General features: G+C 58.3%; 1 protein-coding gene across 4 annotated transcripts in view; it reads left to right on the forward strand.

The window, feature by feature from the left end:
• Positions 1 to 15,531, forward strand: part of DOCK11 (dedicator of cytokinesis 11) — a 71,703-nt gene that overhangs the window by 39,663 nt on the left and 16,509 nt on the right. For all 4 annotated transcript variants that reach the window (XM_044452651.1, XM_044452652.1, XM_044452653.1 and 1 more), the window contains 13 exons: positions 66 to 182; positions 1,061 to 1,136; positions 1,795 to 1,907; positions 2,780 to 2,891; positions 3,361 to 3,427; positions 4,248 to 4,295; positions 4,792 to 4,934; positions 5,472 to 5,587; positions 6,480 to 6,617; positions 7,887 to 8,069; positions 9,417 to 9,530; positions 11,350 to 11,565; positions 11,645 to 11,702. In XM_044452651.1, the coding sequence (XP_044308586.1) occupies positions 66 to 182; positions 1,061 to 1,136; positions 1,795 to 1,907; positions 2,780 to 2,891; positions 3,361 to 3,427; positions 4,248 to 4,295; positions 4,792 to 4,934; positions 5,472 to 5,587; positions 6,480 to 6,617; positions 7,887 to 8,069; positions 9,417 to 9,530; positions 11,350 to 11,565; positions 11,645 to 11,702 (1,501 nt within the window). The remainder of the gene's footprint in view (positions 1 to 65; positions 183 to 1,060; positions 1,137 to 1,794; positions 1,908 to 2,779; positions 2,892 to 3,360; positions 3,428 to 4,247; positions 4,296 to 4,791; positions 4,935 to 5,471; positions 5,588 to 6,479; positions 6,618 to 7,886; positions 8,070 to 9,416; positions 9,531 to 11,349; positions 11,566 to 11,644; positions 11,703 to 15,531) is intronic.

Consider the following 15,531-nt stretch of genomic DNA (forward strand, 5'->3'; position numbering starts at 1 on the left):
ACTCCATGCCAGTTGCTCCCTGATCCACCCGCAGCCCTCGCCTTCTCCCCGTTTCTCTTTTGCAGAACCAGCAGGCCAAGATCGCTCAGCTGTACTTGCCTCTAGCTGGACTCATTCTGGAGAACGTCCAGCGGCTGACAAGCCGGGACGCCCTGCCCCCTGGCACCGCCACAGCCAGCTCCGTGAGTCTCGCGGGCTCCGCACGCCCGTCCTTTCCTGGGTTTGGGACCATGTTTGTCCTTCGTTGCGGTCACCGACAGTTCGTGCGGCTTCTTGAGCCGCGTCTCAGGAGCCTGCGAGTTCTTTGGGTGCTAAAAGCAGATAGGAATGGTGGAAAATGGGGTGGCACGGCCATGTGACCCCGAGAGATCCATCTCCCCCAGACGTGCGGCAGCACCGGGAGGCGCTGGGCGAAAGCCACTCAGAGGACTCCGGCTGTGGTGGCGTGAAGTGAAGTGAACTGCAGTAAAGACGGCAGGCCCAGCTTCCCCTGCCCGCCAGCACAAGCTGGAGTGGTTGGGAAGATCTTGGCCAGCAGGCCCAGGGGAGCTTCACGCTGGGTTGAGCCCGGTCCCGATTGCTCCCCAAGACCCTAGAGTTGCGGCCGTCCTCTTTGCACAGCAACTGATAAACGGCAGGCAAGCTGGGGAAGGGGCCTGCCCGATCGACTGTGCGTGACACTGCTGCAAAGCTGGGCCTCTCTGGAGTGTTCCCTCGCCACTCATGGGAAATGTGTGCAGGCAGATGTTCCCAGGCAGGAGGATGGCCAAAGGAGGGCTGTGCTGGATCAGCCTGCAGCTTTTCATCTCAGCGACTTCCATTCATCTTCTGCCAAGGCCACAAAGAGGGTGCTGCTCAGCCACCAGCCTCCACAGCCTCCGCACGGAGAGTTCAGCTTTTGCCATCACGGCTGGTGGCCAAAGCGAGCTGGAGGCTGACCAGAGGGTGCAGCTGGACTTGCTTTGTGTGCCTGCCCAGTTTGCGCCTGAATGCAAAGCAAGCTTCCCCCACCCCCCGCCCGCCCACTCCCTCAGTCTTCTCTTCTCCCTTCCCACTCCAGGCGTCCAGGGATGAGCTGGTGTGCAGCTTGGTTTCACCGTCCAGCAGGGCCAGTCTTGTTCTCGACAAAGATGCACGTAAGCAAGCAGGCAGGCCTCAGCTCCTCTACAGGCCGCAGCGGCAGTGTCCCTTCTGCCTTCAAGCAGAAGCGCCTTGGTTTTGGAGGGGTGCTGGGGGGGTTCTCCTGGTCTGTGCACATCTCTGACTCCCCACCCCACCCCTGTGGCGCCCTGTGCCTAAGGCAAACAGGAGGACTGAGAAGATGGGGCGTATCTGGTGAGCTGGGGAGACACCGGACGGCAGGAAGAAGGCATAAAGGAGGGAAGGGAGTCTGGCGCAGGAGCGAGAGGGCGTCCCTGGAGAGGGCTGGCCGAGTGGGGCTGTGGCAGGCGTCACGTGGGCCCTGTGCATCTCCCCCACGGCTGCTGCGAGGATTGGAGCTAAGCGCAGAGGGAACGGGGCATCCTGAGGGGGGTGGCCGGTGACGATAGCGCCCCTGTTACCCAGGAAGCACCCCCCGCGTCACTGCGGCCCCGGCTCCGCCACACCCCCAGCCGACCTATCGCCTTGCCTCCGGTTCTCCTGTCCCAACTGGGTCACGGGAGAGCGCAAACGCTGCACAGGCGGAGAACCAGCAAATGCCCCGATTGCAGGGGGACTGCAGGAGGGAAAAGGGCCCCGTCACGCTCTCAGGCCACCCAGCTCAGCTGCAGACACACTCTTCTTTCTTTTTAGTTTACGGTGCGGCTCTCCAGAATGGACTGTGCGGGAAGAGGGAGGACTCCAAAGGATCACTCAGCTCCGAAGCGGGGGCCAGCTCCCCTGACCAGGGCACCACTGCTGAAAACGTAATCCGCCCCCCCTTCAGAGCCCCGTGGGAGGCAACTCCCAGAACTCGCTGCTTCAGGACACTGTCTCGCTTGGCAGGGGCTTCGGCTGGCAGAGTCGTGTCCAGAGCACTTTGCTGCCCCCCATGAGACGTCCTCTGGTCACCAAAGAAGCCGCCATCTCACCCCACACCCCCCAGGCCCTGCCCTGGTGCAGAACATGATGCCACACCCCAGGCAGGATTTGCTAAAAACTGCTTTCCCTGGCACATCACAGTCCTGGTACAAGAGGGAAAATGCACGAGGGCAGTCCAGGCCTCGGACTCATTTCCATTTGGACCATCTGCGTTCTGAAAATTGCTCCCCCTTGTGTCTGCCCCCCCCCGCCACCAACCTGCTTGGGGAGTCCTGATGATGGGGCCACTTGCCTCCCTGCCCCCCGGGGCTCAAAGCCGCGAGAGAGCAGGTGTTCAGCAGGGCCTGAAGGAAGGAAGGGGGCTGCGCAGCCCTTTCCCCTTGTCCTGCCCTGTGACTGGGGGAGGCAGCCTCAGCCCCGGCATTGTGTCAAGGGACACGGCACCTCAGACGGGTCCTGGGGCAGCTGCAGGCCTCCTGAAGAGTATCCCAGGGGTTGCGTCTTCTCAGGGCCAAGCTACACGTTACACCGACTCTCGCGTGTGGCTGAAGCTTGGCTTCTCTCTTGTGTAAGCACATCTGGCCACCATCTGGATTTGGGCCACAGCTGTCCTGGTGTTTGAACCCAACCCCCCATGTTCACCCCAAATCCCCCCCATGCACGTGCGCACACGCATGGAGCAAGGCTGAAAGTCGCCCCTTGCCGATCCCCTGCCTGCCCTGCCCACCCATCACTGGGTGTCTCTCGGCCCCCACAGATGCACAGGAGCTCCACACGGAGCAGCGTCTCCCACTTCGGGCGCCTGGACCAGTTCGAGATCCGGAACCTCCTCCTCTGCTACCTTTACATAATTAAAATGATCTCCGAAGGTGAGTGCCTTGCGAAAGGTATGTTTCCAGACCTGGCCGTGTGGTTGCGTCACCTGCCCACGTGTCTTCAGCGCAGAACCGAAGTTAGCGTCTTCATTTCAGGGGCCCGGAGCCCCCTCTGAGCCAGGACCGGGGTTTGGGCCTGCCAGTGCCTTCTCACCATCAGGGTGACGTTCCAGTTCCCCATGTGTGAGCTGGAAGGCCAGCGCAGCCCCGGGCAAGAGGGGGAGCCGGTTCTGGCACAGGGAATCGTCTCCCTTGGATGCAAGTGACGCCAAGAGCACGGTGGCGGGACCGGTGGCCCCAGCACTCCTTCCCGCTTTCTTTCGTGGAGGCTCACAGGCCTTGCCCAAGCGCCGACTTTCCCAGTGGGATCTGGGAACGATGGGAGTGGCCACCTGAATGCACCCAGGCTGTGCCAGGTCGGGGCAGGCTGCATCACAGGCTGAGCTGCTTCTCTCTGTTTCAGATACCTTGTTAGCCTATTGGAACAAAATATCTCCCCAGGAGCTGATGAATGTCCTTGTTCTTCTAGAGTAAGTCTTCAGTGTGGCTGCATGGGAGAAGGGGGGAAGGGGAAGAGGGAAGCTGAGCTAGTGGCTAGAGTGCTGGACATCGTCCAGGCCTGTCTTGGACCCTTGGCCCAGCCTACCTCACAGGGCTGCTGTTGTGAGGATAAGATGGAGAGGAGGGGAGCTCGTGAGCTGCCTTGGTTTCCTTGCAAGGGGAAGAAAAGTGCAATGCAATAAGTGCGGTGCAGTAACGACATTTGCCGGAGCTCGAATTCCACCCCACATTGCCAGCTCATGGGATGCCCCCAGGCCGGCGTGGGACTTGGGGCCCCACCGCTCAATGCCCAGGAGAGGCAGGTTGCCCTGCCTCCGAAGAGATGCCGCCGAAACCGGAAGGCGCCTGCAAGAGGCTGCCGGTGCTCGCAAAGCCGAGAGACATCGTGCTGATGCAAACATTTGGCCTGGTGCCTTTCCCTGCTCTGCCACCTGTCTTGGCTCTGCAGGAGAAAAGGCGGAGAGCTTGCCCGCCTTTGCCTTTTCCCCGCAGTGGGAAAAGCAGCGCTGGGAGGGCAGAGTCAAGCAGGAGAAAAGCTGGACAGTTCAAGCAGCCTTCCCTCCCACCACAGCTGCAGCTGTCGACGGCTACCTTTCGTCAGCTCCCCCCACCCCAAACCCCAACTATGTATCTTATAGTGGAGGTCACAGGGGGCAGAACGACGGTGAAGACCAAGTCCCCTGGCCTGAAAGAAGCGGAACGTGCCTGTGCACTGAAGTCCAGGGTAGCTGTGCTGGCCGTTGGCCGTCCGCTTGTTCTAAGCTGAGCCTTCTTTCCCTCTTGCTCCAGATCGTGCTTGTTTCACTTCAGATACGTGGGGAAGAGAAACATCGCCAGGTACCGCAAGACGTTGCGAGGGTCCAAATGTCTCTACCGCTGTCCGTAGAGGCTCCAAAGCAAGCCGCCCCCGGGCAAGGTGGCAGCACACCGGAGGGCCGGCCGCCATCCTTCTGTGGCCAGAGGCAGGCCAGGGAGACGGTGGCACCCTTTCCCGCCCTGCTTCCCCGGCTCTGAGTGGCAGTTCCACACACGGAACAGGGAGTGGGAAAGAAGCAGGCCGGCGGGGCTGGGTGTTGCGCACGGGGCTCGGAAGCAGGCGCCCCGCTGCTGAAATGCCAGCTGGGCAGAGGGTCTCGTGGCAGGCCGTGCCGTCTTCCTAGCTTGGGGTCCCCGCTCTTCCGGAACATGTTTATTTCTGCCAGACTCAGGGCTCCTCCAAACCAGCCCCTTTCTCTCCTTGGTGGCTGGCTGTGGCTCCAGCAGGGTCCACCGTGGCAGAATCCGGCTGCGTTTGTCCGTCCGTGCATCACAATCGCAGTTTTTCCCGTCTCAGGGTCCATGATGCTTGGCTGTCCAAGCACACAGGCATTGACCGGAAATCGCAGACGATGCCAGCCCTTCGCAGCAGAGCGGGCGCCTTCCAGGTCCGCCTCCAGCATCTCAGCAGCCTGGACAGCTCGTTTACCCTTAACCACGGTACGTTCCAACGAGCGGCAGGGACGCACCTGCCTGCAACCGCTCTGGAAGGGCTCAGGCCTGGCGGGTGCCCCTGTCTGGCCGGCTCGGCTGTCACGGGGAGTGAGGTTGCTGCTCCAGGCGGCAGCTGCTAGGAGAGGCAGCCTACCTCGGAAGGAGCACCCCGGGGCTGGCCCTTCGGGAGCAGCTGGCCGCTGTGCTGCATGGAAGGACGGTTCAACCAGCGGTCCCTTGGGCAGCGCTTCGGGCAGCCCTGCCGATTTGCAGAACTGCACCGGCTGGCCGCATCTCTTCGGGCGTGCCCGCGGGCGTCCCAGTCCACTCTTGCGCCCATTTCACAGATGGGAGCCGAAGCCAAGGCTCTGAGCAGTCCGTGGACAAGCCGAGATGTGATGCAGCTCTGTTCTCACTACCGCTTGTCCACTCCCTGCAAGCGCGGGGCTGCAGCACCAGCATCGGCCCTCTTCTCGCAGCCTCCCAGACACGGGCATTACGCACACGGAGCAGGCCTGTCTTCACGCGGCTTTCTCATTCCAGGAGCCGGCACTTCGGAAGCAGACATCGTCCACCAGGCCTTGCTGGAAGGCAACACGGCCACCGAGGTCGCCCTCACCGTCCTGGACGCCCTCTCGTTCTTCACGCAGTGCTTCCGGGTGAGCCGCCTGCTGCGGGGGAGACTCGCCCCGCTGAGCACCCCGCCCCTGCTGGCCGTGGCCGGGGCGACGCTGGCCCCCGCCGAGGAGCAGCCGCTTGCCCGCTTCTTCCAGGCTTCCGTCGGGCTCCTTGGAAGCAGTTCTTGCAGCAGCTCAGTGGAACTGGATGCCTGGCCCCTGAAAGTCTGTGGGGACGAGGGGGTGTCCTGGAATGCGCACGAGGGCACTCGCCAAGGACCCGAAGGGCTCTCGTCTGGATTCCCCGCCCATGGACAGCTAGCGTGTCAGGGAGAAGGGCCCCACTCTAGCCTTCTCCCCGATGGGCTGGCTTTCCGTCTGCAAGGAGCTGATTGCCTGTGGAGATTCCAGGATGAGGTTCCTCTGGCTCCACACCCCTGCGTCTGCTGCTGGGCGCCTGGTGTGGCAGGACACTTCACCAGAAAGGCCCGAAACGGGCGTGGCTGTGCCAGACTGGCAGCTTATTTCTGATGGACGTATTATCCAAAGTATGTTTATGCTGCTTCTCAGCAAGAAAACCTCAAAGAAAGCATTTGTGCGGCTGCTAGAGCAGCTTGCACCACATCAGGGAAACAAGTCTCTGCCCACAGGCTGACCATCTAAAAAGGTGCAGCACAAGAGGAAAGAGGAGAGAATGCACTAATGGCCTCAGCAGGGCTAAGGGACTGGGCCTGCTCTCCCTCTCCTTTCCCTTGCTCTGGCCCACTTCCTTTGCCCCTGCTCTTGTGCAGTTGCCTTTGGGGCAGGCATCCCCGGGGTCTCATTCCCCGTGTAGAATATGCTTTGCTCTGGCAGGGCAGGCAGCCCGAGACCCTTTCCGAAGAGCGTCCCACAAGCACTCAGGTCAACGCCTGCCACCTCTCTTCCTCTGCAGAGCCAGCTCCTGAGCAACGACGGGCACAACCCGCTGATGAAAAAGGTTTTCGACATCCACCTTGCCTTTCTCAAAAACGGGCAATCCGAGGCTGCCCTGAAGCACGTCTTTGCCTCCCTGAGAGCCTTCATCAACAAGGTAGAAGGAAGAGTGAGCGATCCTGCCACCAGAATAACCATTTGCCCTCAGAAGGAATCGCGCACCCCAACTTTCAACCCGTTTGCGAGTTTTTTCCCTGCCCTGCATCACAGAGCAGCACACATACCCTCTCCTCACCAGCTCTGCCCTGAGAACAGTCTTCCATCCGGCCAGCACGTCCGCCAGCACTTCCTTCCCCTTTCTGGTCACCGCAGTCCTACGTCTGTGCTTAAACCTTTAAGCAAAAACAATTTAGTGGCTTTTATAGACGCACGCAGATCAGAGCTGCACATCCAGTCAGCCATCAGGTTGCGTTATTAAGCGCAATCAGGGTGATGTTTATGGAGTTTAAGGGCCTTGCGCATGTTTTCCCCCTCCACCCCATTACAACCGGTGAGGTAGACCGCACTCAGAGAATGAGAGGGAGGCGAAGACGTACTGGCTGGTCAGCCTCTGGGTTTCCCGGCTGAGTGTGGGTTTGAACCCCACCTTGAGCCTTCCGGATCCGCTGGATGGTGACTTGCGTCGTCTGCAGCCTGCACCTTGGGACTCAGTCTGGGGAAAGTGCTGGAGAGCGGGGCAGGAAGGTCCCGATTCCTGCTTCCCACAGGCAGCCCCTTCTGCAGTTTGGGTTTAACAGTACCCCACTACCTTGGGGGGCTGCTTTAAAGATCACGCTGGTCACGTCTGGAAAGCATTTTGAGCGCTGAAAGAATTAAATGAATTGTGGCAGGAGGAAATGTGTGCCCTTCCAGACATGGCTCCCCTCATCCATGCCCGTTGGCCACACTGGCTGGGACTGATGGGCACTGGGATCCAGTGACAGGAGGACAAATTCCCCACTGCTGGAATAGAGAACAATGGCTATTTCTTCTGTGCTGTTTGTTATATTATGATATGCAGGGCTTTTCCACACGAGGCTTTGGCCGCATGCTCCCCATTCCCTGCTCAAAGGCATTGACTAAAGTTCTTCAGATGAGCTGCTTTTACTGTTTTGCTTCTGTGTTCAAAGGACCTTTTTTAGGGCAATGAAAATGCCGTCTTGAACTGTGAGCGCGCAGGACAGCGATTCCCTCTTGTATAGTTGTGCTATCCGCTGGCACCACAGGGCCACCTAGAGGTTATGCTGTGTTAATCTCTGTTCCTGCCAGTCCAAAAGCTGACCAGCCTGGCGTAGAAAAGCTCATGGGACTGGACAAAGGATGGCAGCACTGAATCAGAAAATTGCACCCGCCCTGCTCTGAACCCTTGGCTTCTCCCCCCCTCTAGTTCCCCTCAGCCTTCTTCAAGGGGCGAGTGAGCATGTGTGCTGCCTTTTGCTATGAGGTCCTCAAATGCTGCACTTCCAAGCTGAGCTCCACCCGCAACGAAGCCTCAGCCCTCCTTTACCTCCTCATGAGAAACAACTTTGAGTTCACCAAACGGAAAACCTTTTTAAGAACTCACCTCCAGGTCAGTGAAAGAGGAAGTACCTTGCGGCTGCAGGGGGAGGCGGGGGCTTTGCATCATGGGAAAGGCGAGCAGCCTCAGCTTTGCAGCAATTGCTAACCGAGAACAGCTTCCCGTTCACGAAGCTCAGCTGCTCTGCAGGTGTGATGTCAATAATTTCCTTCCTTTGGTTATGATCGGAATTTTTTAAAAGCTTCCCCCTCCTCCTCTTCCTCCTCTTTCTTTTTTGGGGGTGGACAGGATAAATTTCCTTAAGTGCTTTGCTTTTTTAGAACAGAGAATGTTTGCTCTGTATATCAGAAAGGCACTGGAGAAATGTGCTTGAATTGTTTGAATATTGGAACATGAAAATGGAGCATGGGCTGTGCTTGTAATTAAAATCTCCCACATGAAAAACAGTTGACAACATAAAAGCTAGCTTTGGGGCTTGTTCCGGGTTTTTGTCTCATGCTCTTATCATCACTATCATCTTTATTAGTGTTATTTATATCCTACTTTTCCTCCAAGCAACTCCAGGCCGAGGTACATAGTCTGGCAATCCCTCCTGTTTTCTCCTCACAGCATCCCTGTGAGGTAGGCCAGACTGAAATTGAACAGCTGGCCCCCGGTCCCCCAGAGAGCTTTCAGGCTGAGGGAGGGCTTGATCCTCAGTCCTAGCTCAACCCCCGGCGGTCTTTCCAAACCGAGTGTCTCTGGCCCCGTTGGGCCGTGGCTCTCCTTGGCAGCATGGCTGGGAATGTGGGCACTGCATTCCCTTGCACCTGGCGGGGGAAGGCTCTACGCGCTGTGCCGCGCAGCCGCTTGCAGGAGGCCAGCCCATCGCCGTGGCCCATGCAGGCCTCTCCAGGAGCAGCTGGCGTTTCTGCAGGGAGAGCAGTTTGCACCGCCAGCAGAATTAATTCACGTACTGATGGGTTTGTGTTCCACCCCATCGCCCACAGGGCTGTCTGGGTGGTGGGCACATACACAACAATAGAACGGCTCGCACTCCTCCCATCTCGCTCCCGGCAAAGGTCCCCCAAAGCAGGTGGGGCACAAGCCAGCGGAAGGCCCCGGGTTCAGAGCTAGGAAAGGACCCCGCTGCATCCTGGAGAGCTGTGGCTGCCGGTCAGTGCTGGCACCACTGGCCTGACGGGCCCTGCTGTGACGCAGCACACACCGGCTCTCCTGAGCGCCTGGAGTCCGGCTGTGGGGAGGAGAGGGGGCGCAGCAGAGGTGCGGCTTGGGCGCGACCCGCTCGGTGGAGCTGAGAGGCCAGAGCTGGCCTTCCCGGGCCGTCCCTGCCCATGCCGGCAGCGAAGGCTCTTCCTGTGCTCTTGCACCCAGGCAGCCCCCCCGTTTCTCCCACAGATCATAATCGCCGTCAGCCAGTTGATCGCCGACGTGGCGCTCAGCGGAGGGTCCCGATTCCAAGAGTCGCTGTCCATTATCAATAATTTCGCCAACAGCGACCGGCCAGTGAAGGTAGGCTTGGCTTGCTGAAGGAAAAGCGATGCTTCCACCGGGGGAAGGCGCCCCGTAGTTCGGTGGGAGCCCCGAGGAACACTCGCAGCACTCCCCGTGGGCAGAAGCAAGGCCGCTGAATCACTGAGCAGCCAGTCCGAAGGGGCCGGGGAGGCCGTCGGGTCCTTGCGACGCATGTGCGTGCTCGTCTGATTTCCTCCTGTTCGATCCCCGTCTGCTTCGTGGTGCATCCGAACGGCTTGCCCGAGGTGGACTTGTGGGGGCACAAAGGGCGAGAACACTGGCCAGGCACCTCCCGCGCGCTCTGCTGCGCTTCGTCCCAAAGCGAAAGCCTTCGCTGTTTCTTTTTGTAAGTCCTGCATTTCCTTTGCGATAAGGACCTCTTTCCTCTGCTGCTCCAGGACGGCTTTTTGCAGACCTGTCTTGTGACCATCTGTTGGCAGCGGCCAAGGCTGGGTGCGTTCTGGGCAGCCTGGATTCGGGCGCAGAATTCAGTGCGTTCTGGGCAGCCTGGATTCGGGTGCAGAATCCAGTGGCCTTGCACGCTCAGCTTTCAGGGTGCCCCCACCCTCGAGGAGAGGAGGAGGGGAGGGGGAAAGCTGGGGGCTTAAGGAAGCTGTCAGCTCAGAAATGTACAAAAGATGCAGGGGAGAAGTGTGAAAGGCAGCCGACGACAAAAAACATTGCATGGGAGTTTCAGGATGGAGAATGATAGTTTCTTGGCTCGGAGAGAAATGCAGGAAGCTACTAAAGGCTTTAAAGGTGAATGCCTGGGCTTCAGTTGAGTGAGAAGCGAGCCTGCAGGCTGTGGACTTGGCATCAGCCCAGCGTGACACGGCTCCTTCGGCTGCCTCTCGCTGGGAGGAATGTTTTAGACAAGCCAACAGTTCTGGACAGCCTCACACAGAACGCATCACACTAGTCCAGCTTGGAGGAAATGCAGGCATCAATAGGGTTCCAACTTCATTTTTAACCTGGAAAGCAACCGTGAGTCTTGAGGGAGCTGCTTTAAAAAATTTGGAGTGTGATCATTGCAGACCTGCAGCAGGGGGAGCACCGTTTGGTCTGGGAGAACCAAACTCCCCGCATGATCCTTTGTAGGTGATTGGACATGAGGTATGATGTTAGCAGAAAGCAGGTTAACAGTGGTAGAGCAGGCCAATTATGAAGCAAAATACAGGGTCCCTTTATTTATCTCAACCACTGGATATATCCCCCCGCAAAAAATTATATTGCTTGTTTTCTCTGATTTCCTTTCATCTTACGATGCTGAACTTCTCTGGACAAATGTAATTTCTGATACTCAGACAGAGGGATGAGGGCTCCCAGTTCCAGCTGGAGCAGGAGAGGGAGGGAGGGAGGGTGTCCATTTAACTGCTTCCTTACCCCCCCCCCCCCCCCAGCCGCCTCTGGTGCTCTTAGCACCTCTGAGAAAATGCAGGTCTGGTGCACGTACAGATGCTTAATTTCACGTACTTCACTATTTTTAGGCAGGTCCTGGTCATTTTCCCTAAATTAGGAGCAGGCAGCTTGTGGCCTACAACTCCCATCAGCCTTAGCCAGCATAGTCAGTGAGGGATGGAGGAGTGGTAGGCCAAACCACACTGGCCCTCCCCCACTTCCGATTCCCTAACGGGGGAGACTCTGATCAGGGAAGTGGGGAGACGGCCAGTCCCCAGCACTGCTGCCCTGATCCCAAAGGCGGCAGTGGGGTGGCCGGTCCTTTTGTGGGGCAGAACGAGCCGCTCGGAGAGCGGTCTCTCGCTCCCGTCCACCCTCACCCCGCGGCTTCTTTTCCCTCTTTCTCGCCGCGGGGCAGGCAACGGCCTTCCCGTCGGAGGTCAAAGACTTGACCAAGCGCATCCGGACGGTGCTGATGGCCACCGCCCAGATGAAGGAGCACGAGAAGGACCCCGAGATGCTGGTCGACCTGCAGTACAGCCTGGCCAAGTCTTACGCCAGCACGCCGGAGCTGCGGAAGACGTGGCTGGACAGCATGGCGAGGATCCACGGCAAGAACGGCGACTTCTCCGAGGTAGCCCCCTCGGCCGGACGCGCTCGGCGCCTGCGGGAAGCACTCGGGCGCCCGACTAAGCTCTGCCGTTGCTTTCCAGGCGGCCATGTGCTGCGTCCACACGGCGGCGCTGATGGCGGAGTTCCTTCACCGGAAGAGTGAGTGCCCGGCGGGGGCGGGAGGGCAGGTGGCTGTCCCCTTCGCTTGGTAGCCTTGGTGGCCGACGTGGCGGGCCCTGCGTTCTGCACAGGGGGACCTGGCCGAGGCCTGGAGCTGGCCGCAGGAAAGCTCCTGGGGAAGGAGGGGAAGGGGGGGCGGGCCCAGGGGGGGCTCAGCAGACCACATGGCGGGTGGGTGACAGCACTGCAGAGAGAGGACCGCCTTGCAGCCGACCAGGGAGGCACCGCCAAGACCTCCCAGCCTGGGGGCCTGCAGCGATCCCTTGCACAGGCTGGACTGGGGCCGATTGCTGGGCAGGGTGCAGCTGGCAGCAAGGGGACCATTCCCCTTGGACCCCCATGGCACAGCCCTGGAAGCCAGCCTCCCCCAGGCTCAGAGACCCCTCCCCGCCACAGACAGGGGCCCCCCTCCCGTCTCCTTGCACAGAGAGTCAGGAGTCTGATGCGTCTGCGAGGGGGGTGGCCAGCATTCCTGCTCCTGGACCGCCCTCTCCTCGGGGGCCGGGGGCCAGAGGGGGGCCGTGGAGGCAGTCCAGGGCCTCCCAGTGGATTCCTCCTGCCCTCCCCTCCCCCGTCCCCAAGCCGAGCTGGGAAGGGCGTGGGAAAGGGCCAGCGGGAAAGCGGCTGGGCCGGCTGCGCGCTCCGCGAGGATCGGCTGTGCGCTCTGGCAGCGCCGTCAGGTGCAGTGGCAGCCAGGCCCGTCTGGGCTGGACAGAGTTGGGCCACAGTCGCCTCCGTCCCGGCGACCCGCAGGCTGCGTTGCTGCAGGGGGCAGAGGTGCGGCGCCCGCTGAAGGGAAGCTCGTCCAGAAGAGAGGCTGGGAAGCAGCCGGCCGAGGAGCTCCTGCCTCCCTCGTTCGCAGAGTGGGCGCCTGAACTCGGAGGGCCGCTCTTCACCTGAGAGCCCCTCTGCGGCCTCGGACCGCAGATGCCTGCGGGCTGCCTCCTCTTCCCCAGCGATCTGCCTGTCCTCTGAGATTAGCCGGGAGGAGCCTTTTCGGTGGCGGCCCTCCCCTTGGAAGTGCCCTCTGTACTCCCAGCGATGCAGCGCTGCTCCCCGGGCCTTAAGGAGCTGCTACGGTTAGCCTTTCCCGTGAAGAACAGTTGGAATGCGGCCATGAAGATTTGTCGCTGGTTTGGCTCATTTGGCTGGCTGGCGTGCTGACATGCTTTATTTCACGGTCCCTCAAACTATGGCCCGTGGGCCGGATCCGGCCCGCCATGCGCATTGATCCGACCCGCCATCGAGGTTTTGGGCTCGCACGTGCATGGCGAGGCGCTGGCTTCCTCGTGCGGAGATGGTTTTCGACTTGCTTGGAGAAAAGGATCTCCTTGCAAGCAAGCTGGCGCCTCGTCGTGCACACGTATTGGACTCACTCGAGGAAACAGTCTCCGTGCGCGCCCGGCCCTGCCTTGCCGTGAGTGCGCCCCCCGCCCTGCCCTGGCCTGGCCCAGGCCCCCTGCCCACACCGCCTTGGCAGCCCACGCCCATCGCCGGCACCTTTCAACTGGCCCCCTGTTGAAAAAGTCTGAGGACCCTTGCTTTATTTATTTATTTATTTATTTATTTAAAGTTTTTATGTGCCGTCCAATACCGGAGTCTCTGGACAGCTTTAAAAAAACCATACCAACAAACAGCACACTGCATCTCACACTGCATCAAAGATAAAACCAATTAAATATTAAAATGTTGGGAAAATAAGAAGGTTTTTGCCTGACGCTGAAAAGAATAGAGCGACGGCGCCAGGCGAACCTCCCTGGGGAGCAGCTTGCAAAGTTGGGGTGCCACCACTGAAAAGGCCCTTCTCCAGGTATTCACCCTCCTAATCTCCTCCAAAGAGGGCTCCTGGAGAAGGGCCTCTGCCTCAGGTCTCAAGGGGCAGGCAGGCACATCGGAGAGGAGGCGCTCCTTCAGGTACCCAGGCCCCAAGCCGCTCAGGGCTTTGTAGGCCATCACCAGCACCTTAAATTGGGCAGCCAGTGCAGATGGTACAGGACCGGCAGGATGTGGGCATATCTGCCGGTCCCCGTTAATCACCTGGCAGATCCGGACCATCTTCAAGGGTAGCCCCTCTTAGAGCACATTGCAGTAGTCCAAACGGGAGGTTACCAGAGCACGGGGTACCATTGCCAGGCACTGCTCATCCAGGTAAGGACACAGCTGATCTATTGGCCAAAGCTGGTGGGACGTGCTCCTCGCCACTGCCAGCACCTGGTGCTCCAGGCACAGGTTTTTTGACTGTTTTCAATTAAAAAACTACTGAGCCTTCACTGTTTCTTACCACTTTGCCAGCTGCTAAATGTATGTAGAAGAATACAAATTATGCAGATAAATAAATGAGATGAAATAGATGTATTTTAGTCTGTTTGGTCAAATGCATAATTAAGGAAGACTTAAAATAATAAGAGAATAGTTAAAACAGCCATAATATTTCTGGAAATGTTATTTATGTGGCAGCCATTATCTGATGCCTTTGTATTTGAACTTCTGTTTTGTAACTACAGTTTCCTCTTGCTTGCTTGCTTGCTTGCTTGCTTGCTTTCCTTGCAATGGAAAATTTGTGCATCCAAATATTAATTAATTAATTTGTGTGTGGTCGTTTTAAAGAGACGTGGGAACCACACTTAACCCAGACAAGCTTGCTGTATGCTTGGGATAGAAAAAGAAACAAGCCATGTGGTTTGTGGCTGATGGCTGTGCTCGGCTCAAATGACCTTTTCAGGGACTTTTTCTCCTGGCAAAGTTCAGGCTGAATCCCTCTGCCTTTGAGCACGTCGCTTGACAGTCCGTCTCCTTTCATTGAAAAACTTTGCCGTAAGCAAACCCAAGTCAGCACTCATAATACGCCATCTGGGTGCACATGGTTTCTTTTCAAAAGCACACGCTGTTGCAATTTGTTTAATCTTGGAGGAGTTCAGCATCATTTAAATCCTGCTCGTAAGCACATTCTTGTTGCTGCCACAGCTCTGGATTCCCCAGCTGGCCTGAGGCTCGTTGTCGTCGTCCCTGGGAACGGGGGGAATGTGCTTTGCATGCTTTCCTGGATGCAAAGGACAGTTACTAAAATGGGGATTTGTTTCGGCAAGACCCACAGCTTGCCAAAAGAGAATGCCCTCCAGCTGCTGGTAACCTGTGTGCATTTCTGCCACGTCACGAATGTTCCCTGCACGAGTGTTCGCTCTGTGCAGAGCTACTCTTCAAAGCTGTTCAGAAACTTCAGCTGGTGCAGAAAGCCGGGCTGGGCAACTGCCTGCAGCTGGGGATCAAGCCCACGGCCCCCTCTCACAGCCCCTTCGCTGCTTTCCAAGCCAGGTCCGAGCACTGTTATGGACTGCCCGGGAGCTGAAAGGCTGCTGCCCACCTGGATTCTCAGTTTTAGTTAGTTTGCTTATTTATTTATGTATTTAGTAAAGCTTTTCTACCCCATCCACCATTAGCATCTCGGGACGACTTATGATAAACAACAAGTAGAATAAAACAAAAACCACAGCATCCGAGAATTGAAATACTAAAACCCCAGTTAGAATCAAGTAAACATTAAAATGATGGGAAAATAAGAAGGGTTTCACCTGATGCCAAAAAGAACATAATGTCAGTGCCAGGCAAATCTCTCTGGGGGCATATTCCAGAATCAGGGCGCCACCACAGAGAAGGCCCTGCTCTGGGTACTCGCCCTCCCAATCTCCTTCAAGAAGGGCTCCCAGAGCAGGGCCTCTGCCTCAGGTCTCAAGGGGCAGGCGGGCACATTGGAAAGGAGGCGCTCCTTCAGGTATCCCGGACCCAAGCCGTTCAGGGCCTTATAGGTCAT

This window comes from Varanus komodoensis, unplaced genomic scaffold, assembly GCF_004798865.1.
Source record: "Varanus komodoensis strain SLA01 unplaced genomic scaffold, ASM479886v1 scaffold74, whole genome shotgun sequence".
Taxonomy (NCBI): domain Eukaryota; kingdom Metazoa; phylum Chordata; class Lepidosauria; order Squamata; family Varanidae; genus Varanus; species Varanus komodoensis.